At 31.7% G+C, this 25,551-nt stretch overlaps 1 protein-coding gene across 2 annotated transcripts in view; it reads right to left on the minus strand.

The window, feature by feature from the left end:
• Agmo (alkylglycerol monooxygenase) overlaps positions 1-25,551 on the minus strand; it is a 331,367-nt gene that overhangs the window by 169,036 nt on the left and 136,780 nt on the right. For both annotated transcript variants that reach the window (XM_026408644.2, XM_026408651.2), the window contains exon 5: positions 21,120-21,215. In XM_026408644.2, the coding sequence (XP_026264429.1) occupies positions 21,120-21,215 (96 nt within the window). The remainder of the gene's footprint in view (positions 1-21,119; positions 21,216-25,551) is intronic.

Consider the following 25,551-nt stretch of genomic DNA (forward strand, 5'->3'; position numbering starts at 1 on the left):
GACTAATGTTTGCACAGCTCCATCCCCAGAGGGAGTATGGTAACATGGTGAAGAGCAAGACTGCCTCAGTTCAGTTCCCAAATCCACCACTTATAACTCTGTGATCTTGGATAAATAGCTTAGATTTTATTCCTTAGTTTTCTCACCTTTACCATGGAAATGACATTAAGTAGATAATTATATGTTTCTGGGATTACAAAGGTTACTATATTTATGTTATCACTATTGGTAAGGAACACTTCCTTTAAGTTTCATGCTACTTTGTTTTTCACTTTTCATCTATGGCTTTATTTATGTTAGCAGAACATCATTGGGTTGGTTCTACCCTGTAATGAGTCATCTAACTACAGTTTTCTATTCTGGTAATTACTGATTGTACTAGGGTGATAGGGTGATCATGCTTATTCAACTGGAATTCTGAATGGAGTTTTACCTGTAGATGAACCTTCCACAATTCCATCTTACAGGTGTAATCCAAAGTTTGGTTGAAAGTCAAGTTACTTACAACAAGATCTGGTCCCTAACTCTTTAAAGGTCTCTCAACATTTCTCAGGAGGAATCCCCTGTTCCTCAGTCCAAAAATCCTGAGGATATTAGGAAACAAGTAGGTGCCATTAAAAATGTACAGTAAGCTTTATGTAAGACACTTGATGTGTTATACAAATATTGAGTAATGAAAAATCAATTTCTTGTTATGGTATTTCAAAAAATAAAACACCTTTCCATTTAAGTACTTTTGAGGAAAACAGGAATAAATTAGGTGGTGTTTAACAGGATGAAATAGCCACTGGTAAACATGAATTTGGTGAATTTGGTCACAAGTCAGGAGAGCAGGGGGAAAATAGGGAGATGCTCATGTTTAAGAGAACCAAACATAATATATGAACCTTGTTTGAATACCCATTTGAACAAATCACACATAAAAGATATTTTAAGCAATGGGAAAATTTTATTATTATCAGAATATTAAATGATAAAACGTTTTTATTAGGAGTTAAAACAGGATTTTATGCATGAAAATGCAATTGGTTTTAAGAGTTGTGTAACTGAGGAATACATAACACAAGATCCAAATTTTCTTCAAAATATTTTGACAACAAAAATGTAAAAGAGAAAAGGATAATTTATGCAAATGAAGCAAAATCTTGATTTGTGAACAAGAGCAAAAGAGACATAAATTCATTCTGGTTTTCTATTTTTATGAGTGTTTGGAAATATTTAAGATAAAAATTTAAATAAAAGAAATTATACTATTTTAATATAGTGTAACATGCACAAAGCCAATTGAAAGTTTATCCAATATATCTCCAAGTTCCAAACCATTCCTCCAAATCGAAACTCTTTATCTACCTGGGTTTAATTATTTTTTGGCAAGCTCTTACTTTAGAATACCCAATTTACAATTGCTCTGTAAATGTCAGCAGCTAGGGTGGCCACACTGTCCTTAGTTTGTGGCCTCCTATACCTTCTCAAAGTGGAAGCCATGACAATGCTGCCATAGAGTAGCAGGCATCCTTCAGAACCTTCAAATGCACAGGTGCCACCAACATGTCCCTATTGTCCCACTGTTCCCAGATATGAAAGAGACAGTCTTTGCCTTTTGCTCTGCCGCCCAGCTTTTAAGGGTTTCTCAGTTTCTATTATGTACTGGACAGAACTGTCTGCCTTCAGGGGTTAAAAAAAAAATATTATGTACTAGATGATAGTTGAGTTCTCTCTTTTCTCCTCACTGCTCCCTTTTTCTTACCTGGAGTCTCATTCACCATTTTAAAGTTATTTCTATGAGAAATGTATTCTGAGCTCAAACAACAGACTTTTTAAATAATTCATAGAATTTTTGTATACCAAAGACCATCTGTATTTTTAAATTTTCAATAGATCAAAATATTGTGAATATATATCTCATTTAAGACTATATTCCTATGAAATAAGGCAAAAAGTTTCTCACAAATACTATTTTATTGACTGGGAGTTGGGAAAAGGTTATATAGAAATTGTATTACATTATGCTCATTGGTGGAAAAATATTTGTAAAGAAGAATGGTAGTGGACAGAGAACAAGAAGGTGGGGGTTCCTCAGCAGTTGGAACATTGAAATCTGATGTTTTGGTTGGACCGTGTATCTCTGGCAGACAACCAGATGGAAAAGGAGAGAGCCATTTTATCCTTGTTTGTCTCTTTGGTGCCTAACATGTGTTACAAAAACAAACAACAAAAGCGGGTGGAGGGCCTATGCTGACCAGCTCCTGCTACCCAGATGCAGCTCTGATCTTTGGTCCTGGCATGTCTGCAGCCAGATTGAAAGCCACACAAAGGGTGAGTGCATTCAGATGACTGGAGCCTTGGCTGAGGGCATTATTATTATTATTTTTTTAATGTCGAACTCTTCCTTGGAGAAATTTTTTTGCTCTTGCAGGCAAAAACATGGTGATATCAATATTAAAATTCCCCCCTCCATTTTTTATTAAAAGCCAAGTATAACACCGTTAACCACAGTTAAATTTCCTGGTAGGGCCTATGAGTACCTTGGAGCTTGAGAAGACCACCTCAGAGGGGGATATGATTCATCATTCAGACAGCTGGGTCAGAACCCCTCATGTAGAAAACCCTTCTGATTCAAAGTCATGGAGAATTCATTAATATTTAATAAGGGTTGAGCGTAACGATTTAATTATCGCCCACATTTGCAAATTCAGCCATTTAGTAATTCAACCACATCTAGCTTGAATTCACTTCCTAAAAATGTTACTCTGGGAATAATTGCAGCTATTCTTCTTTGTTAGAAAAAAAAAGTTATTTATTTGTCTTTATTAGATTTAGATGTGGAGTTCATTTAAATTATGGGCTTTTAGAACTTATAGGGATCTTCAACATAATCTTATCCAATAGTCTATTTTTTTAAAAAAAGTATAAAACTGAAACTCAGAAAGGTTACCCTACTAGTCAAAATTATAACAGCTTGGAATAAGTCCTAAAGTTTTTTCAACTTCACCTCAAGAATATTTCTATCATTATTGCATTTAATACACATTACTACAATTTTCCATCCATGTAATTTAATTTTTATAACTTTAATAGAAAATTAAAACATTAGTTAAAAGGATTTCAGGTATTTACAAGGAGGCCAAGGATTTCAAATTCTAAACTGCCCCATGCTTTTTTACAATGCAGAGGACAGTGGCATAGTTGAATTCTGGTGATCATTACCTGGTGAATACCTGGCATTATCTTCACATTCTCTGACTACAAGATTGTGGGGGCTTCAGTTTTACTGGCAGGAGACAGAGAAAGAAAAGGGAATTTCCATTTCTTCACAGGTGGTTTTTGAAATTTCTCTGAGAGTTCTTGCCAGCTCAGTTGCCCTGCACTCACATTTGAGTTGAAGGACAGGGAGATCAAAAAGATTAACAAAATACCCATTGTATCTGGGTGATCAGTCTGGTATAATTTTGATATGGAAATTTTAAAAGTAAGTACGTTTAGTAAATATATTATTAAATATATAGTAAATAGTAAATATATTATTAAATGCCTATTATGAATTTTGGTTGTATTTTTTTTCCCATGATATAGTTCTCAGGTATTTTCTCACTCTCCTACCCTATCTGAAAAAACATGCTTCTGTAGATCTTTCTAATTTAAATCGAAAAATAAAATTTAGACTAGAACTCTATAAAACCTCAAGTTAATTATTCTAAATAAGTTTACTTTTACAAATTATTTCATAAGAAATTAACCTCTTTCATTTTGTGTAATTTTGAAATATGTAAAAAGATTCTTTTGATTAGAAGACATTGACTGGGCTAGATTTCTGAAGCCCAACAGAAAGTATCAAAGCAATAATCTAATGATTGAGTTACAGGGCAAAATTTGATTTTAAGAAAATTATTTTGATAATTCAAAGCAAATTATTTCAGTTGTTAAATTTGCTCAAAAATTTGCCTTGTCTCACTTTAATCTGACAACTGAGGTTGGAAAAGAGACTTTCTAAATCTAATAATGAAATGTGTAACTGAATTCTGTTCACAAGTTTTAGAAGAATAATGGGAATATCACACAATATTTCTATCCTTTGTTTTTTCATCTGCTAATTGAGTATGAAAAAGGCTAAAATATGTTGAAAAGTCATATCAGTATTTAAAAGTGCTTACTTTTTAGAAAGAAGTTATGAGCTTATAGTTAATTGTAAAGTTAACTCTAAATAAGAGATTCTTACAAATACTCATGTTTCCTTTCTGAGAGGGAAAAATCTAATCAGGACAATATGTCCTGAGATGCTTTACTAGAATTCTTATTATAACAGTGAATGTGCAAACAATATGACTGAGGTGTGACTGGGTTGAGGGTGACGTGAAATGAAATCTCCATTGCAGGAAAAAATGCCTGCATTCAGATGAGCACAGGTTAGAGTGACGACATTGGTGACATTGACTACAACCAGTCAAGACTTTCTTTACAGCATCGTGTATGATTGATGTTCCAAAAAGTCCTACACCACTGTGGGTCTCCTTGTTTCAGTGCAGTCGGTATGTAAGAGAAACACTAAGCCAGTTCCTAATACATTTATCATCTAAAATAAAAATCATTGTCATACAGGATTTAATTGAGAAAGATATGCCTTGAGAACAGTTCAAAAGTGGCAAAACTGTCAGATGAGAACAGTGACAAGATTCTGTGCAAGCCTAAACAAAGATTAAATGGACTAATAGTTAAACCATGATTAGCTGACTTTTTCTTGGCCAATCTTCCCACTTCCTTTCCTCCTCTTTCTCTTTGTCTTCCTTCTTTGTCTCTCCTGTTTTATTCCTTTATACATCTAACTCAATTATTTTTATAACTACCTACCTAAACATGTTTATGTGCATGTATAAAAATGTACAGAATCTTTTCTTTGGAAATATATACTTTACTACAAGATCATATATATCTTTTTTAAAAGTGAGTGGTTGTAAATATTTGTTTTAGAAATTTATTTGTTATATATATATATATATATATATGACAATAGATTATATTTGACATATGCATACATGGAGTATAACTTTTACTAATTAAGATTCCATTCTTCTTATGGTTGTACATGATATGGAGTTTCCCTGGTGGTGTATTCATATACGAACATAGGAAAGTTATGTCAGATTCATTCTACTCTCATGAATCATTTATATGGCTCATTGAAATTTTTCTATGCCATTTCAATAATATATTCCTATATTTAGCCTAATTTATAGAAAAACTCTGAAGAACAAAAATATTAATGTAAATACCCATATTTATCCTTCTTAAATATATTTATCATACATGTTAAATATTAAATATATACTCAAATTCCAAAGAACTATTTTAAGCAACAAGCTAACAGTAAGAATTTTCTATGAGCACTAGAAATAATCAGAGCATTAAAGCATGTATTTTAAAATCTTATCAGAGTCTCTTATTAAAAGCTATTTGCATAATCAACAGAGCAAGAAGTCTCTCCTCAACCAGCACATTCATTTTACAAACATTTATTGAATATTTAGAGAACTTCCTAGGTTTTAGAAGCAAAATGAAATAAAGTCACAATCATTGCCCAAATGAAAGTTATTTACACTCCAGTGGAGTCTTCAAATGAAAGTTATAACTATTTCAGAATAAAGGTATTACTAAAAATGTTACCTTTTTCAAGTTTTTTTTTTTTTTGTCTTGGGACCAATTAAAAAATCATTCAATTAAAAAATCAATTATTATTGCACAATAAAGGCTTAAATTTATACTCAATTTGAATTTATAATTGACATACACAAATTATCCAATAAGGATCATATTGCACTCCTTTTCCAAATTTCAAGCTGAAAATTATCTGGTAGTAAAGATGCATGCTTTTCCTATTCGTTGTTTTTTTTTATTTTGTTTTTCATCTCCCTGTAGTACAAATTTGCAAGTAGCTCAAATGACTGTTCTCAGAAAATATTTTAGAAAATTCAGAAGTTCATAAACTTCTTCAATGGATTACATAGAAATCAAAATGATCTGCATGGTTTCATTTATTCATTTGATTTTTACTGAAGACATGATATTGTTCTCAGACTTTGAAAGGTCACAAAGTTCAACAATGGAATTTACAGTTTAATATCAGATAATTTAGCTGTTTCTTACAATGAGTGATGGTATAAACTTTGTTGTTTAAAACAATATATATATATATATATATATATATATATATATATATATATATATATATAATTCTCATTTAAAGTTTTGTGGAAAAAAGTATAAAATCTATGAACACTAGAAAGTCCACATATTAAAATCATTTTATTTTTTGTGCTAGTTGATCTTTAACATTGTTTTTCTTGTTAAAAGCTTAATCAATTTGAACATTTATGGATGACTTTATGTTGTAGAGCATCTGGTGATGAAATGTAAAAATAAAATCTTAATTACATCCCCCACTAGTTCTGCTATGTTAATTCAAGACAACACACTCAAGTGTTTAGACAGATGGCGGATGCAGCCATATTGGCCCCTGATTTCTCTACAGGGAAGTAGGAGAAAGCAGAGCTCCTAGGATATGTTCTTGTCTGCCTAGTTTCACACTTTGAAAAACTCAACAAATGCTGATTTATTCACAGCCAAATGTTTTCCTACCTGATTAGGCAGTTTTCTACTTCAGTAAGCATGTAATATGGAGGTAGCTGAATTTCCACAGCAAGGAGTGAAAAAACAATATTTATAGTTTGGAAATGAAACAATCTGGGGGAATCAAGACTGTTGGGATCATAAAGAGCTTCATAGGGAGTAAAGTTCTGATGAATCCACACCACAGGGTTAAGGAGCTAAAGGCTTGGTTTTAACAAAGACTGGGACTAGGCTATGTTTATACAATAAACAACAGTTTTAAAGGACTGGGTTTAAAACAAATTATCTGGAAGGCTGATTCTTGTCACTGGTGATTACATTATTCTTCAAACAAGAGGATAAGAGCTGTTCAAGTTAGCATTTGATCAAATTTGTTTTACCATACATTTTAAATAACACTTGGGTTTCGTTTTGGAAAAATAAATACAAGGAAATGCTAAACATGTTCCTTCAAAGAGAGGTGGATTCCAAATGACTTATTCTTAAGACCAATTTAATTGACAGAAGGAGAACTGAAAACATCTATAAGCATAACCACATAAAATTTCATTCCTGGGTCACATCATTTTATATTTCTCTATTTGGGCAGCCAATAAGAAAGAGAGGCATGATATTTTAAATAATAATAAGTCTATTTTAAAAAAAAAGCAATTGAAAAATGAGAGGTAATCCATGTTTAACAATCCAGTCCAAGTGATCTTATAATACATGCCCATATTTCTGAGTCATCGTAAAACTCATTATATTGTGACCACTATAATCATCATATTACCAATTTAACATGTGACTTCCATGTTTATTAGCCAACAAATGTTAATGAGTTATTAACCACATGCCAAGCATTGTCTAAGCATTAGATGTTCTAGTGAACAAAACACATATGAATATTCATTTCAACTTCCATTTTCAAATATTAAATCTCTTTATTGCCATGCACTACAAATTTTGGTCTGTTAAAAAACATTTACAGATACTAATCTTTTGAAGACATATATACAAAATATGTTTTCAAACAGTAGAATAGAATATACAAATACCTGTATATCTTTAGTCTCTTTTGCCTGCTATTAAAGTCTACTGTGAAAACTTTCTTCTTGATTTTCCCTCTGCCCTATCACCTATCCCATACATGAATTGTAAAAAATGTAGTTAACACAATCAATTCATTCATTCATTCAAAAGATGTTTATTTTTGGTTATCTAGACATTGGGGAAGTGAAGGAACATAAAGTGTAGACCTTGTGTTTGTCCTCAAAATGTTTACTGTCAACTCCATATGCCTGATATTCACACTTTATCATATCAACATTCAGTCTAATCTCTTGGGGTGATTGTTCAACATGTGAATTCTGAAGCTCAAATTCCAATCCTTTCACAACAGACATTTAAAAATGGAAATCCACTAATTTGTAGACAGTCCTTAGATGAGCTTGGAAACTCAAGAAAATTCTCAAAATTTTGTTATTTTTGTTACTATTGGGAAAGAGTCACAACTGAACAGATTATTGAAGCAGGATGTGACCCTCAAAATGTTAATGAAAAGAAGTGTCATTTCAGGTCATAAGATTCAAAGATTCTTTGCCAGGCAATATATATATATATATTACATTTGTATAAACACTAGAAATTTATACATGAGAAAGTTGTGTTGGGCAAAGTCCAATTTCATGCTTCTTTTCATTAAGTCATGCTAATAAATCCGTGATTCCTGTTGAATAAGCATTTTCCAAAACATACATTTTAATATAAAATTTACTTTTCCACCAAATTCCCTTAAATCCGAACTATGTCATCATAAGCCTGAAAAGATACACTATTAGGGGGAGATATGGAATAAATATATTTATGACAAAAATATAAGTACAAACATATAAACACACATGGATAATACAATGTAGTTATTAGTAATTGACACTAAAAACAGTATTAGTAATAAGTATTATTTAAATGATTTCACAGATATTATATAATTTTTTATTTTACATAAATACTTTTAAGGTATTTATATAGAGGTTATAAAGTGCCTAATGTTACAGCTCGTTAATAGGAGATCTGTAATTTAAAGCCTGATAAGCAATTTTTTTCCTGTACACTGTACAAATGTACAATGTTTAAAGAGAGTGCAAGGATGTCCTATTATCCATTAAGCCAGAAAAACAGCATTCAGCAGCGCAGATCCAGGCAATCTGGGATATATAGACACTCTAGCTCTAAAAGCTAAAATTAGTAACACAGGATTTCAGAGGAGGGGGAAAAATTGCTGATCAGGCTTTTAATCAAAGATTTTCTATTAACTAGCTATAACATTAGGCACTTTATTTAACCTGTATATACTTGTTTCCCCCACTTCAAATGGGGACAAATGTTATCTGAAAATTAAATATGTAAACACAGTCATCCCTAGGTATCTGTGGGGAATTGGTTTCAGTACTTCCCTTTGCAAATACTCAAATATGTGGATTCTCAAGGACTTTATTTAAAATGGCATACTATTTTCAAATAATCTATACACATCTTTCTATACAAAATTTCTAAAATCACCTAGGGATTTCTTAAAGTACTTAATGTAGTGTAAGTGCTATGTAAACAGTTGTGATTCTGTAAGGTAAGAAAGGTAAGTCTGTAAATGTTCAGTTTGAAAATAATATTTTTCCAAATATTTTTGATACTTGGACTTTTGAATCATGAATGCAGAACCCAAGAATACAGAGGGATCACTGTGTGTGTAAAATACTTAGGGCAAGGACTTATACATGGACTGAACTATGTAGGTGTTTGCTTTTAATAAGGGAAAGAGCTTATGAAGTGGAGGAATTGAGATGGATCTAGTTTATATTCTAGTCTAACCATCAGAATGGTGCTTGACACAAAGAAAGTTTTAAAAAATGCTGTTAGTATTATTTGATATAACTATATTTTTTGTAAAATAGACACCTTGATTATTATATGTAGTGTACTATGCATCTCTAGACATCATTATGACTATTTATGTGCTTTTTGTGACACAATTTTAACGTGATCTATATTTTAATATAAATTATTAACACAAAAAGGTGCAGTTCAGCACAGAATAAAAATTAATGGAATGTAGACCAAGGAGATATAGGTGTGCTGTCATTGAATACAGTGTATGAAGAACATAAAATGCAAGACATTTTTAGTTTATTCAATAAGCAACAGAACATTATCAAAGGATTTGCATCAGCACTGGCTTCTAAAAATAGGTAAGACTTTTAAAGGGAACAATAGAAGTGGACAAAGGATATGTAGTTGTTTGGTACAGGTGGGACTAAAACTGAGCTGTCTTAATCAATGGCCTTGATCTTTTCAGTGTACCATATTGATTCTTCATAAACTCTGCTGCCATTCATTGTGGTATATTGGAACACAACAGGATAAATGTATTGCTTAGAGAGTAAGTGTGCAAGAGGAGTAAGCTCAAAAGTCATCTCTGAAGCCAGCTATTGTCATATTAAGTAAATCACAGAATATCAATATTCTTAGCTTTAAAATAATGGTGTTTGCTTACAGACTTTGATGTCTTCAATTTTCTGAACGTTTTTCTATTACATTTCAGAAAAAAACCTATCTGCAGCATGAATAATTATATATACCCTTAATTTAAAGGCACATTATTGAGATACTATGAACTTAAATTCATTCTTTTAACCTATTAAGGTTTAATTCACCTTTAGTGTTTCAAATTATTCTGTGGAAATTCAGTAAATTTTTTTTTACTTGGCTCATATTGGATGGTTACCATGGTGGGTATTTTATGACAATATTAAGACCTAAGTGTGCTGTCTCAAGGGAAGCTGCATAGTGTAAGGAATGACAGCAAGGCATCTGGAGTTTGAATACTCTTCCTGCAGGAAAACTCCATTATGACACTTACTAATTGCGCATCCCAGGACAGGTTACTTAGTATAATGGACTTAAGGTGATATTACTACCCATTCCAAAGTGTTTTTATAAAGATGTAGAGAGGTGACATTTGTTGAAATAAGATACTTCCTGAAAAATGTGAGTACCAGGCAAGTATATGCTGCATAAAATAAAATAAGTAGGCAAATACAAATGGCATCTCATCAAATATTTCTTGAGACATGTCAGACAATGACAACTATATATAATAGAATTCTTGACATGATGATTGCAACTGTTTTCCTAAACTTCAGACCTGGTTTTGGTTTCAGATTTTTGGTTTTGTAAATTCCTCAATATCCACAACTTTTTCTTCATGCAGAATATTATAGCTCAGTATTCTACACTATATATGACTAGGAATGCAACAGAGACTGCATAAATGACTGAAGGATATAATTGAAGTATTTAATTGTCAAATTTCATAGTTCCTATATTAATCAATTTCTGAATTAGGAAAAAATACTAAACATTGCACTCTTTATCATAATCTCACACTCTTATATTTATATATGCATTTTTCTCAAGTAAATTTGCACACCGGTTAATTATTTTTACATTTTAAGACTTTGTTTATTTATATTGGTTAATTCCTATTAAAATATAGGCTACAGTCCATTTATATCACAAAATGTTTGTAAATAATCATGATTGTGGTTAGAAATGCTTTATAAATTGCATACAACAAAATCGATATCTAGTTTTCAAAAAATAACAATGCTGAAAACATTTGTTTGTACTTTCTATGTGTTAAGAACTATTATAATTGTTAGACTAGAATATAAACTATCATCTTTAATCCTCAATGATATATATTATGATTCTTTATTTTACATATTAGGAAACTGAGGTAGAGGAAGGTGAAGAAAAACTCAAAGTGCACATTTAGAATAGCAGATAAAAGCAGGATTTCAACTCAGGAAAATTAATACCAGAAACAACAAAGGAAAGAATACAGTTTACATTATAAAAATGGTACTGTTATTTGTAGTATATCTTGATTAAACACACATACACACACACACACATACACACACACACTTAGGGAACTAATTGTGTGCTTCTAATATTCAAATTTAAGTTTTCATAATCATAGTATGTAAAATATTCCCATGTCTCACCTATCTTTACACAAAGTAAATATTTGTTAATGAAAAATATATGCTGACGTAGTAAATTCAATACATCTCCCACCTACACAAAGGGCAAAATAACCATATTTCTCACAAAATACCTATGTTTCTCTGCCACTATAAGTTAAAATTTACATTACAAATATTTATTTTTAATAGCGTAATAAAATAATAAAATGAAACATCTACTTAAAAACAAACCTTTACACATGACAAAGTTTTAAGTAGACTATAAGATTTTGGAGACTAGAAACACACTTCCAAACATTTAGGAAACTGTAATTTGGGGAAAAAGGGCAGTAATCAAAATGCTCTATTGGTTGTGTCCTTAGGACTCATTTTTCCTACATTGCTGCCCAAGCTGCTACCACCCTATGGTTTTTGCTGCTATTAGAGTAATATTTTAAATATTTTTTATTTAAAATTTTTTTAAAATATTTTTATTTGTTCTAATTAGTTATACATGACAGTAGAATGGATTTTGACACATCATGCATGATTGGAGTATACTTCTCATTGTGGTTGTTCAGGATGTAGAATCACACTGTTTGTGTGATCATATATGTACATAGGGTAATAATGTTCAATTCACTCTACTATCTTTCCTAAACCTATACCCCCTCCCCTCCCTTCACTCCCCCCTGCCTAATCCAAAGAATCTCTGTTTTTTCCTAGTCTCCTCCCTTATTGTGAATTAGTGTCTTATCAGAGAAAACATTTGGTGTTTTAGGATAGGCTTATTTCTCCTAATATGTCATTGTCCAGCTCCATCCATTTACCTGCAAATGTCTTAATTTCACTCGTCTTTAAAGCTGAGTAGTATTCCATTGTTTATCCATAAATTTGTTGAAGAGCATCTAGTTGGCTTCAGTACTTTGGCTATTGTGAATTGAGGTTCTATAAACATTGATGTGGCTGTGTCACTGCAGTATGCTGATTTTAAATCCTTTGGGTATAAACCAAGGAGTGGGATTTCACATAGCATCCCTGTAGTTCTATATTTTAGTTTTTACTGTTTAAATCTATCGTAAATATATTCCCAGATAAAATGTCTGGCTGTACTTGTTGCTTGACTACGGAGTGCTGAAGAACTTGTTTTCCTCATAACTTAGCAACTAGGTCACTACATGGGCAGTGTGCCTTGCAGATAGAGTTCTCACAGTAAGATCCTATTAGAATGCTTAAGACATGTCAGACTGCAAGAGGGGGAGTCAAACTCAGAGTGCCAGTTTTACTAGATTAGGAGCCAGATCTCAAAGTTTGCGAGTATGAAAGTGACTGGAAATTGAAAGAGGAAATCTCAGAAATGAAATAGCCACACAAAGGGAGCCACAATAACTGCATAAGAATCCCCTTCCAGCCTTGGCTGGCTCTTGCATAGGACTTGACACTGGGGAACTCAATGGAAAGCAAGGAAGGTGAAAAGCCAAAAAAAAAAAAAAAAAAAAAAAAAAAACCTGAGCAGGAATTTTGACTGCTGCCTCAGGCCAGCAAGAAGAGAATTTAGAGTTTAAATCCAAACGAGAGGGACTTTGTAAACAACTCAGGAATTTCATTAAGAAAGAAAGAAAAGAAAAAGAAACGGATCTTGCCCTAATATTCTAGACAGGGATAAGGACACCTTAGGACTAAAAACAATGACAAAAGTCACAACTCCAGACACAATCTAAATAAAAGTTTCCAAAATACAGAATAGCTAGCCATTATTTCAACGCCTCTTAGAATAAAAAATTTAAAGAAGTGATCAGAGGACCATAACAGAATCTAGAATCTCTATAATAAATGTGTCATAAATTTAGCATATAATGAAAATAAATTATTAGACAAACAAAGAAAAAGGTAAATGTAATACATATCAAGTAACAAAAAAGTAAAATAAAAACCAGTTGATTGAAATAAATCTGAACATAAGCCAAATATTTTGGAATCAGCAAGAACATAAAAATAACTATATAATTAAAACTTAGAGGAAAAGATAGTTGCAAAGAGTGACAGAGAATTTCAGAGAAATAAAAAACATTAATATATAAACTGAAATTCTACAATTTAAAAAAGTATCTAATGTGAAAATTATACTAAACGTGCTTAGTAGCAGATTGGGGAGAGCAGGTAAAGGAAAAATAAATTTGAAGGTAAGTTGATGCTTTCAAAAATGAATATGAGAAAACATAAAATTTTAAAAATTAACAGCATTATTGGTCTCTGAGGCTATATAAAGAAGCCTAGTAATATTAATGTCTGAAGACAAAGAAAGGGAAAGGTACACAAATAATGTTTAAGGAAATAATGACCAGGTTTTTGTTCCCAAATTTGACTTCAAAAGTACATAGCTATGCAGTCTAATCTATTTAATGTATGAAAAAAATACACATGAAACATCATAGTCAAACTAAGCAAAGTCAAAAATGAAAAGAAAAATCATAAACAGCTAAGAAGGAAGACACATCACATATAGAATCACAATAAGAAGAATATCAATTGAATTATCTGATACAATAAATGTTTAAAGACAATGACATAACTTCTTTAAATGCTAAAAAAATGAGCAAGTATCAATTAAGATTTTGATACCAAGAAAATATCCAAAAGTGAAGAAAAAAATGGAGATCTCTTTAAAAAAAATACAATTTGAATAAATTTGTTGGCACAAACCTCCATTAGAAAAGATGGCAAAGACTAATTGTTTTATTTTGTTTCTTTAAAAATAATCAACTTATTAAATTTAGAATAATAAAAATATTTTGAAATTTATACCATATGAGAATTTGTCATGGAAGAACACTAGCCAAAAGTTTGAGAGAGCTTTAATAGAATTATGCTTCAAGACTATCACATTTATGATAAGTGGTATTTATATCAATTTAAGATAGAATGTCTGCTAAATCACCAGAAATACAATACCTACTCATATGCACACATATATGTGCATGTACACACACACACACACACACACATACACACACAAGCAAATCAGTAGAAGATGCCTATATCTTTCTATAATCACTTTGACCTTATACTATAGCTCCTCAACAGAGCAATAATAAAAAGAAATTAGTGACATATATACAGAAAAGAAAAAGTATTTTTTTTGGTTAAGAGTATAATAATTTTTATTTGTTCTAATTAGTTAAACATGACAGCATAATGCATTTTATTTCATTGTACACAAATGGAGCACAACTTTTCATTTCTCTAGTTGTACACAATGTTGCATCATTTGTGCAATCATACATTTACCTAGGGTAATGATGTCTTTCTCATTCCACCATCTTTCGTCCCCCTCCCCTTTTCTGAATCCAAAGTTCCTCCATTCTTCTCATTCTCTCTCTCCCCATTATGGATCAACATCCACTTATACAGAAAACATTCAGCCTCTGGTTTTTTGGAACTGGCTTACTTTGCTTAGCATGATATTCTCCAACTCCATCCATTTACTCAAAAATGCCATAATTTTATTCTCTTTTAATGCTAAGTAATATTCCATTGTGTATATATACTACAGTTTCTTTATCCATTCATCTATTGAAGGGCATCTAGGTGGGTTCCACAGTTTAGCTATTGTGAATTGAACTGCTATAAACATTGAAGTGTCTGCGTCACTATATTATGCTGATTTAAAGTCCTTTGGGTATAGACCGAGGATAGAGATAGTTGGGTCAAATGGTGGTTCCAGTCCAAGTTTTCTAAGGAAGCTTCATACTGCTTTCCAGATTTGTCACACCAATTTGCAGTCTCACCAGCAATGTCTGAGTGTACCTTTTCCCCTACATCCCCACCACACTTTTTGTTGCTTGTATTCTTGATAATTGCCATTCCAACTGGAGGGAGATAAAATCTTAGAATAGTTTTGATTTGCATTTCTCTACTTACTAGACAGGTTGAACATCTTTTTCATATATTTGTTAATCGATTGTATATCTTCTACTGAGAAATGTCTGTTCAGTGCCTTTGCCCATTTTTTGATTGGGTTGTTTTTTTGGTGATAAGTTTTTTGAGTTCTTTATATATCCTGGAAATTAGTGCTCTATCTGATGTGCATGTAGTAAAGATGTTCTCCCACTCTGTGGGTTCTCTCTTCATATTATTGATCATTGCCTTTGCTGAGAAGAAGCTTTTTAGCTTGAATCCATCCAATTTATTGATTCTTGATTTTATTTCTTGTGCTTTAGGAGTCCAGGTAAGGAAATCAGGACCTAATCCAACTCAATGAAGATTTGGGCCTACTTTTCTTCTATTAGGTGCAAGGTCTCTGGTCTAACTTATAGGTCCTTGATCCACTTTGAGTTGAGTTTTGTTCGTGGTGAGAGATAAGGGCTTACTTTCATTTTGCTGCATATAGATTTCCAGTTTTCCCAGCACCATTTGTTGAAGAGGCTATCTTTTCTCCAATGTATGTTTTTGGCCCTTTGTCTACATATATTTTGGTGCCAGTACCATGTGGTTTTGTTACTAGAGCTCTGTAGTATAGATTAAGTTCTGATATGATGCCTCCTGCTTCACTCTTCTTGCTAAGGTGTGCTTTGACTATTCTGGGTCTCTTATATTTTCCAAATGTATTTCATAATTGCTTTTTCTATTTCTATGAGGAATGTTATTGGAATTTAATTGAATCGCATTCAATCTGTATAACACTTTTGGTAGTATGGCTATTTTGACAATATTAATTCTGCCTATCCATGAAGATGACCGATTTTTTTCATCTTCTAAGGTCTTCTTCAATTTCTTTCTTTACTGTCCTGTAGTTTTCATTGTAGAGGTCTTTTACCTCTTTTGTTAGATTCATTCCCAGGTATTTTATTTTATTTTATTGAGGCTATTGTAAATGGAGTAGTTTTCTTAATTTCTCTTTCAGAGGGTTTATCACTGATGTATAGAAATGCATTTTATTTAAGGGTATTGATTTTATATCCTGTTACTTTGCTGAATTCATTTATTAATCTAGAAGTTTTCTGGTGGAATTATTTGGATCCTCTAAGTAAAGAATCATGTCATCAGGAAATATGATAGTTTGAGTTCTTTTTTTCCTATTCCCATCCCTTTAATTTCTTTCACCTGTCTAATTGCTCTGGCTAGAATTTCAAGGACTATACTGAATAGGAGTGGTGAAAGAGGCCTCCCTGTCTTGTTCCAGTTCTTAGAAGGAACGGTTCTATTTTTTCTCCATTTAGAATGATGTTGGCCTTGGGCTTAGCATAGATAGCTTTTACAATGTTGAGGTATGTTCCTACTATCCCTAGTTTTTCCAATATTGTAAACATGAAAGGGAGTTGTACTTTTTCAAATGCTTTTTATGCATCTATTGAAATGATCATATGATTTTTATCTTTAAGTCTGCCATTGTGATGAATTATATTTATTGATTTCTGTATATTGAACCAACCTTGCATCCCTGGGATAAACACCACTTAATCAAGGTGCACTATCTTTTTAACATGTTTTTGTATGTGATTTGCCAGATTTTTATTGAGAATTTTTACATCTTTGTTCATCAGAGATATTGGTCTGAAGTTTTGTTTCCTTGATGTGTCTTTTTATGGCTTAGATATCAGGGTAATACTAGCCTCATAGAATGAGTTTGGAAGTGTTTCCTCCTTTTCTACTTTATGAAATGATTTGAGGAGTACTGGTATTAAGTATTCCTTGAAGGTCTTGTAGAACCCAGCTAAGAATCCATTAGGTCCTGGGCTTTTCTTCGTTGGTAGGCTTTTGATGGCATCTTCTATTACATTGCTTGAAACTGATCTGTTTAAATTGTGTATGTCCTTCTATTTCAGTTTGAAAGAGTATAAAATGTTGCAAGAAGAAAATTCTAGTGGATTTTAAGCAAATTATTTTACAAACTGTATAAATTATTTAAATAAGTAATATAACAATTATATTTATTATAAATAATATAACAATTATAAACAATATGATAGCTCTGCTATAAATCATAGTAATAAATAAAATAAGGGATTGATATAAAGGAATACAAATCAATGAAAGAGAGTAAAAATCCACCCATATATGGTTACTTTCTTTTCAACAAACACACCAAAGTCATCGAATGAACAAAACTATCTCCAAATAAATGTGTCTGGAGCGAGTGGATATATACATAGAAATAACTAATCTTGTTCCCTACCATATTCTCTATACAAGATAATTACACGTATGTCACAGACCTATAGGTGAATTCCAAGTATATCATAGACCTAAAGGTAAAAGTCAAAACTTTATAAAGTTTCAAAAAATATTCTAGGAGAATATCTTTCAGAGTTTGACACAGTTAAAATTTCTTAGAAAGAATGTTTCTTAAAAAATTAGAAATTACAATTTTTCTAAATTCAGTATTTCTGTTCATCAAATTTACAGCTGCTCAGTATCATTACTAAAGAAATAACAATGTACAGAGATCACATTTTACCCAAAGTATAATAGGTAAAATTCATATTAATGTCTTTCTCTGATTTTTATCTCTTAGCAATCCCATTTTCCCCTCCTACAGGAAGAGAAATGGTTACGCTTATGTCTCTCTAAAGGCATTTTATGTATATCTGAATATGCAAAATATACAATTTTATCCCTTTTAGCATAAATATTAGCACATAATATACATAGCACATATTATATACTTTGATTTATTTGGAATTCTATCATATCAATATATAGAGATTCATTATATTTCTAATATTTGCATAGTGTTACATTTAGGGGTTTCAGTTTAGTATTATAAAAATCATCAAATGATTTAATTCAAATCTTCAATACTAAAGTTTTAAATAATTTGTTTGTTATAACATTTTTGTACTCAAATATCATGTGATATATACATGAAAAATAATAGTAAATTTATGATCAAAGGTAGCAGTTAATGTTAGTATTACTGCACCATGTCAAATCAGCTAACATCCAAATAATAAAAAATATCTCAAACTCTAAAAATATTGTAGTTACTAAGTTAAAAAATATATATTAGATAAAAAGTTTATTTTACTGAACTCAGTAAATTCACAAGAGAAGTAGCATACAATTGAATAAGTGTTACACACACTTTAGATCAACGGACAATGTACAAAAAAATGTCTTCACAAAAATTAAGCAAGAGACTATAATTTAAAGCAAAATGTTTTGTAACTTTCAAAAAACAATATGTGACTAAGAATCTGTTGTGTCTTCATTAAAGTACCCTAACAGTAAACAGAAAATTTCAATGAACTATTCAATTTGCTTAATGACCCATTTTTTTTTCTTCCTATAAACAATCTTTTAAAAACATGATTTAAAATCGTTTTTATTTTTCCTTCCTCTCATCTTAACTGGGTTGATTGAAAGTAAAAACATTTTTCTTCTTCACTTTTTGTAAATCCATACAACCTTAAGACTAGTTTACCCTGAGAGTGAGAACTGATCTTTGTGAAGGGAAAGAACTGAGAGTCACTTAGGATAGCACAGAGTGCATTGGCCCACACTGTCATGTCTATAGCCCACACATGTCATTTCTGTGCATGGTCAGCCATATCCTGGATGCCTGATCTTAAACAATGTGCAAATAACTCATCGGGGTTAATACTTTTTCCAGTCATAAAGTGGATATTTTCCTACACTGAAGGTTTTTGTCTTCAGTCTCCATTTTTATTTCCTAATATGGGTATTAGCATTATATGAAAAAGTCCAGAAAACACATGTTAAAAATAATTTTTTTTAAAAAAATAGTTTAATCTTCTCCTTACTCCAGTTCTTCTAGTTCTGTATTCCATTTACCCAAAGCAACCACTATGAAAAATATCTTGATTCTAACCCCTGGAGAATTATTCTATTATTTGTAAACAAATCGTGGTATATTATATACAATAAACTAGTGGCATCACACAGTTGTGAAAAAAATCTCAGAAATGTATCCAGAGATAATAACTTGAATTTTGAAGATCCAAACCATCACTTCCATAAAGTGTCTTCATGCTTCTCAGGCCAATCCAGCTGTTGTAATTACACATGGCAAAGTACTTTCAAAACTAAGAAGTAGAGCACAAGGGAGAGATTCTAAGGCATGGCTTTTGAACTGGAAATGAAGCCACCTGGAGGTTCATTCTGAGCTTAAAAGAAAGAATTTTCACCACTGGCTTTTCCTCACTCCCAGTTTCCTACTTCAGGGGATGGAACTGAAATCCTATTCAGGGACATTTCTGAGAGATGGGGAAAAAAATGGAAGTAACTTAGGCACCATTGTTCTGTATCCAGACTAATAGCTGACCAACACGTGGCATGACCTGGGGCAGAACTGCTATAAAAGAGTAATTCTCCTTTAACCCCTCCATGTAAATCATCAGAAAGTTTCCCTCCACTGATTTAAACAAATTTGGTCCTTGACCTCTAGAGCCAGAAATGGCCTCAACAACTCTTTCAGATGGTTGTAGTATTGACTGTTTGATGTGTGTCAACTATCATAAAACACAATAGTATTTCATGAGCGATCTTCAAAAAATGCAACATATGTTTGAAGTCAGGGTAACAGTCTCTTTATTCCAAGCAAATCAGTAGCATGAAATATTGCAGATTAATGAAATAATGCTCTTTGTTGTATCAAGATTTGGCATCTTATGCAGCTGTGATTTGTGATATTTTTCAACCAATTGCAACACCTGTCAATGTGCTTCCTATCGTAACTTCAAAAGGCTTCCAATAAATACCAAATGCTTGAAAGGGTTCTCAAGTGTATAAGTAGGAATTTTTCTGGGTCTGTGATTTTTGATACTTAACAACAAGATCAGTACAATAGTTCATAAACTAAACAGTTGCTTAATGATCTATCTGCAAACATTCAAGTCTGACAAATTGAAATACCCCAGAAGAAACAAAAAATTCTATTTGTTTAATTTTTTAGAAGACAAATAAAGCCTTAACAATATATTGAATGCCTTTAAATAAAACCTAAACTATATAATTAAAATAATATTTTCCAAAAAATATTTTTCTAATTTGCATAAATATTATTTTTTTCAAAGGAGTTTTCAAGAAGTTTCTACTGATATATCTATAGAGATGTCTCTAGATTTTTTAGTATATGAATATATATATATATATATATATATATATATATATAATGTATAAAAATTTATATCTCCAAATTGAAATAAATTTTAACATCTCTTAGCAATGTTTAATAAACTGCAATACAGGAAGATATTGTATTGAATATAGTATTAAAATATTTTGGCACTTAATAGTTCAAAAATTGTTTTATTTAATCGAGACCAACTGGCCTCATTGCTTCTTATAAACTTTGCAATATATATTCAGAAAAAAGGAATAAAAATGAACAGATGTTTCTCCTTAAAGAAGGCAGACAAAGATTTTTCTTACACAATAAATCAGCTTCTAGTGGATTTCCAGGACATTACTTCAGGCTATTTAGATATAAAACTTAAGGGGTAAAAAAAAAAAAAAAAAAAAAAAAGTTACCTCAGTATGGATCCAAAATTGGTAAAGGAGATTGAACTGAAGATGAACAGCATATACAGAGGGTGGTATGAAGAGGGCCATGGGAGAGTAGAAAATCTTAAAGATAAAAATAAAACAAAAACAAAAACAAAATTACATACAGGATTTCTCAACATAGGATTTATCAATGGTTCAATATTCTAAATATACATTTCTTTAGAAAATATACCTTCTTCTATATATTTTCTTATTATATTTGACATTGTAGCATCAATTTTTCACATTTTGATAAAGTTGCAGACAAATAGTAGCTAAATCCACTAACCTTCTATTTTTGCATTTAAGGTTATTTAGTAAAAATGCTATATGTTGTGCATATTATTTGCTTAACTTTGAAAGGCTAGATGTATTTCCTGCACATAAAGAAATTTCTTATACACATAAAATCTTACCTTATGTAAGTAAAAATATTGTAGAAACATGTGCTTTTGTACCTTTGATAACCTCCAAATTCTGTGTTATCTGGCATTTTTAATAATACAATGAGATACAATAAACAAAAGCGTCTTTGAATAAAGAAAGGATATAATATACTTTTCATTTTAAATTTGTTTTTATGTAGCTGATTAAAAGTATCAGAATTTCTAATATTTGGAAGTCATTAAGGTCTGAGGTAATATGTGATCGCACAGTGGAATCAAATTCTGAAGTCCATATTTCCTAACAGATGGAATGCCTCTGCCTTGGAAAAACAAAATCTTTTGCTTAAACAACAGAACTGCTTAGAATCAACTAAAAAGCGTGATCTACTGTGTTTTTCTAATGACTTTGATCCCCAAGAATGGTTTCATGTTGGTAGAAAACATTTTATTAAATGAAAAAATGAACAACCAAAGAAGAATAAGAAGAATCTTACACTCACTTTACATTTCTGATATGAGAGTCCACATTTCTAAAAGGCCAGATATATTAAAAACATTTCTTCTAAACATTACAACTTGATTTCTAAATTATTTTAAAGCATTTGTTCTCAAATTAGGTAAAAGGCCATTTTAAGGATGTTTAGTAATGATTATGCACTTAAAATTAGATATTTACATAAAATCTTCTAGCTTCTGATTCTAAACTTAAGTCATGAAAAATATGAACTATTGGACTGGGGTGGTGATTCAGTAGTAGAACACTTGCCTAGCACATGTGAGGCACTGGGTTGGATCCCAGCACCACATAAAAACAAAACAAAATAAGATAAAAGTCATTGTTTTCATCCATAACTAAAACAATACTAAAAAATCAACTATTATCACAAGCAAGGTCAGTTTAATTATTTATAAATGGGTCCTGATAAATGGAATAAAGTGGTAAGCAAATAAAGAATATAGGACCCTTACTGAAGAGATCAACTTTTAAGCTGTGGTTCCACTGTAGACTTCCTTTTTAATATTCAGAATTTTCTTAAGCTTCTCCAGGACTCAATTTTCTCAGACTAGTGGATTAGTAGAACACCATTTGAAATCTAATTATCCTTGGGGTTCCAAAAGATCTATGGCTTTATGATTTTAATAATATATTATAATAGGTTAATAATAACCATTGTTTAAAACACATTTATGGCCTATGACACAGGGATAATCTGGAAACTACTAATTAGTATATGAGAAAAATGTAAAACTACTTATTTGGGTGCTTACTGAATAGTTCTGTTTTTAAAGATAATAAATGGCAGATTAATCAGATTAATACTTATAGTTATTTAATTAATATTATAATTTTTCAAAGTCTGGGGAATAGTTCCATGAGATATTAACAGCAGTTATGGCAAAAGCAGTTCTACAGTTAAGAGGTAAAATGGTGGATTAAACAGGTGAAGTTTCTTTACAAAGAATTTTGAGAGCCTTTACCACACCTGTTAGCCCATGGAATAATTTCTTGATGAATTTCCCATAGGATTAGATCTCCTAAAAACTCATTTTATGAAACAATATCCTAAACCATACCAATCAGTAAATATAATGATGAACTGACAATTGGAAAAATGAGTTCACTAGGCATTAAAAAACAATCACACTTTTAGTAAGTAAGAGTACAGATTGGCAAATTAATTGAGTGATAATTTTTGTGACTAATATAATGTTACAAAAAACCCTAATTATACAACCAAGATCATAATTTTTAAGATTCAAAGGAGTTTAGTAAATGTAGACCAATTAGGAGAATTCTCACATATCGTTTTTATGTTATTGTTGTTCTTTCACTTTTGTGGTCTGGGAATCAAATCCTGGGTCTCTCATGTGCTAAACAAGGACTCTACCACCAAGGATATCCCCAGCCTACTTATCTTCTTTTCCACCTCCAATCTTAGCACTCCCAAATCTTCTATAGCCTTTAAAACCAATGAAAACTCCATTTCCATCATAAATCCTTAGTTGTACTAACTTGACTAAGAAAATTTTTTCTTCCTCAAACTGAGTTTTTGTAACAGTAACTGGGCCAAGGGACAGTATACTGTTTACCAAATATATTCATTTTTACCATGCACACCTATGGCATTCTGAGGCCAAGGCCCTTTAGCCCTATTACACTGTTTTCCCTGAGTTATTCTCTTCCCTTAGACAGAAAGCATATATAATAGGGTCATAAGCCTGGAATAACCCAGACAGATCTGTACCTGTGAGGAAAACATGAGAGTAAGCCTAGAGGTGTCCCTTGTCTAACAGAAAGTAAGCAGATTTTATCCTTTAGGAGTAAAGCAAGCACACCTGAGGTAATATCATGGTGCCAGAAATCATGTGGCCTGTAGGGGGCACTATAAGTATTTCAGCCTTGTTGAAGGTGTTGGAGATAGGGTAGCAAGAGACTGGATTGGATTCTGGTATTTCAGGGCAGATCCTGAGAAGTCCAGGAACCCTAAAACCATTACAATAATTTGCATGGGCAAATATGCATTGTTCTAAAGAAATTATCCATCACTTTTATTGATTAGGGAGTTTCCAATATGTTGTGACTCACTAAAGAAAAAAAAAGAAAGAAAGAAAAAAAGAAAAGGAATTTAGAAAGTGACTAAATCAAGAAGGAAGGCTTTTATTACCATTCTAAGTAATAGACATAAGGAAACAGTTAACATTCATCTTGTTAAACATGTAAGAAAAAAACAAATATAAAAATATGTTTGGAGCCTATTTCAAAAGCCCAGTAGAAAATGATGTGTTTTTAATCACATCAGCAACTATTTAATCATATGAGTAGAGGGTGATAAAGAGGTATAAAACAATATCCAGATTTCTGGCTTACAAACCACCAGAATCTAGGTGAGAGGCCTAGAAGTGATTCTCCCTCAGAGTATTCATGGTGAACAGGAGGAATAGCTAATGAAGGTCAGATTGGGGAATATTGTGTTGAGACATACCCCCCAGGAAGCTATGGAGTGAGCAGTTGGAACTGTGAGTGTGGAATCAAATATCAAGGAATCAGAAAGTATCTGAGTTAAGCTTGCTGATATGGTACCATGTAAATATCAATTGTATTCAAACTAATGAAGGTATCCACAGTGAGAAGATAACAGCCAAATGTGCAACTCTATGAGCACTTAGAAATAAGAGAGGAAGCAAATTAGGCTAAAAAAAAAAGGACAGTTACGAAGGTAGAAAAGATTACTTGGTGTCATTAGACACAAATGAGAGATTCTTATGATGGAGAGAAGACTCCCAATAAGTGTCTAAATAGTAAAAGAATTTTTTAAAATTACACTGGATTTTCAGGTGTGATTAGAACAGCAGTAGACTTGAAATCCAAACCTCAGTAAGTATAAGAATAACCCAGAGGATGTGGGAGATAATACAACAGAGGGAGAGATCATCACTTGCTTATCTTTTCCCTGAGAACAAGAAAGAAGAAACCTAGAAATATTCCTGGAATAGAACAATGGATGATGAAGGAAATTTTGTATATTTTGTTCTAAAATATGAGAGACATGAATATATTTATAGCTTGATATGAAAGACACCATTGAGAGGAAAAGAGACAAATGTGCTGGTGGCACTGCAAATTGGTGCAGCCAATATGGAAAGCAGCATGGAGATGTCTTGAAAAATTGGGAATGGAATCATTGTTTGTCCCAGCTATCCCTCTCCTCGGTCTATACCCAAAGGACTTAAAAACAGCATAGTACAGGAACACAGCCACATCAATGATAATAGCAGCACAATTCACAATAGCTAAACTGTGGAACCAATCTAGATGCCCTTCAGTAGATGAATGGATAAAAAAAATGTGGCATATATACACAATGGAATATTACCCAGCAATAAAAGAGAATAAAATCATGTTTTTTGCAGGTAAATGGATAGAGTTAGAGAAGATAATGCTAAGTGAAGTTAGCAAATTCCAAAAAAAAATGCCAAATGTTTTCTTTGATATAAGGAGGGCGATTCATAGTGGGATAGGGAGCAGGAGA

The sequence above is a fragment of the Urocitellus parryii genome, chromosome 3, assembly GCF_045843805.1.
Source record: "Urocitellus parryii isolate mUroPar1 chromosome 3, mUroPar1.hap1, whole genome shotgun sequence".
NCBI lineage: Eukaryota > Metazoa > Chordata > Mammalia > Rodentia > Sciuridae > Urocitellus > Urocitellus parryii.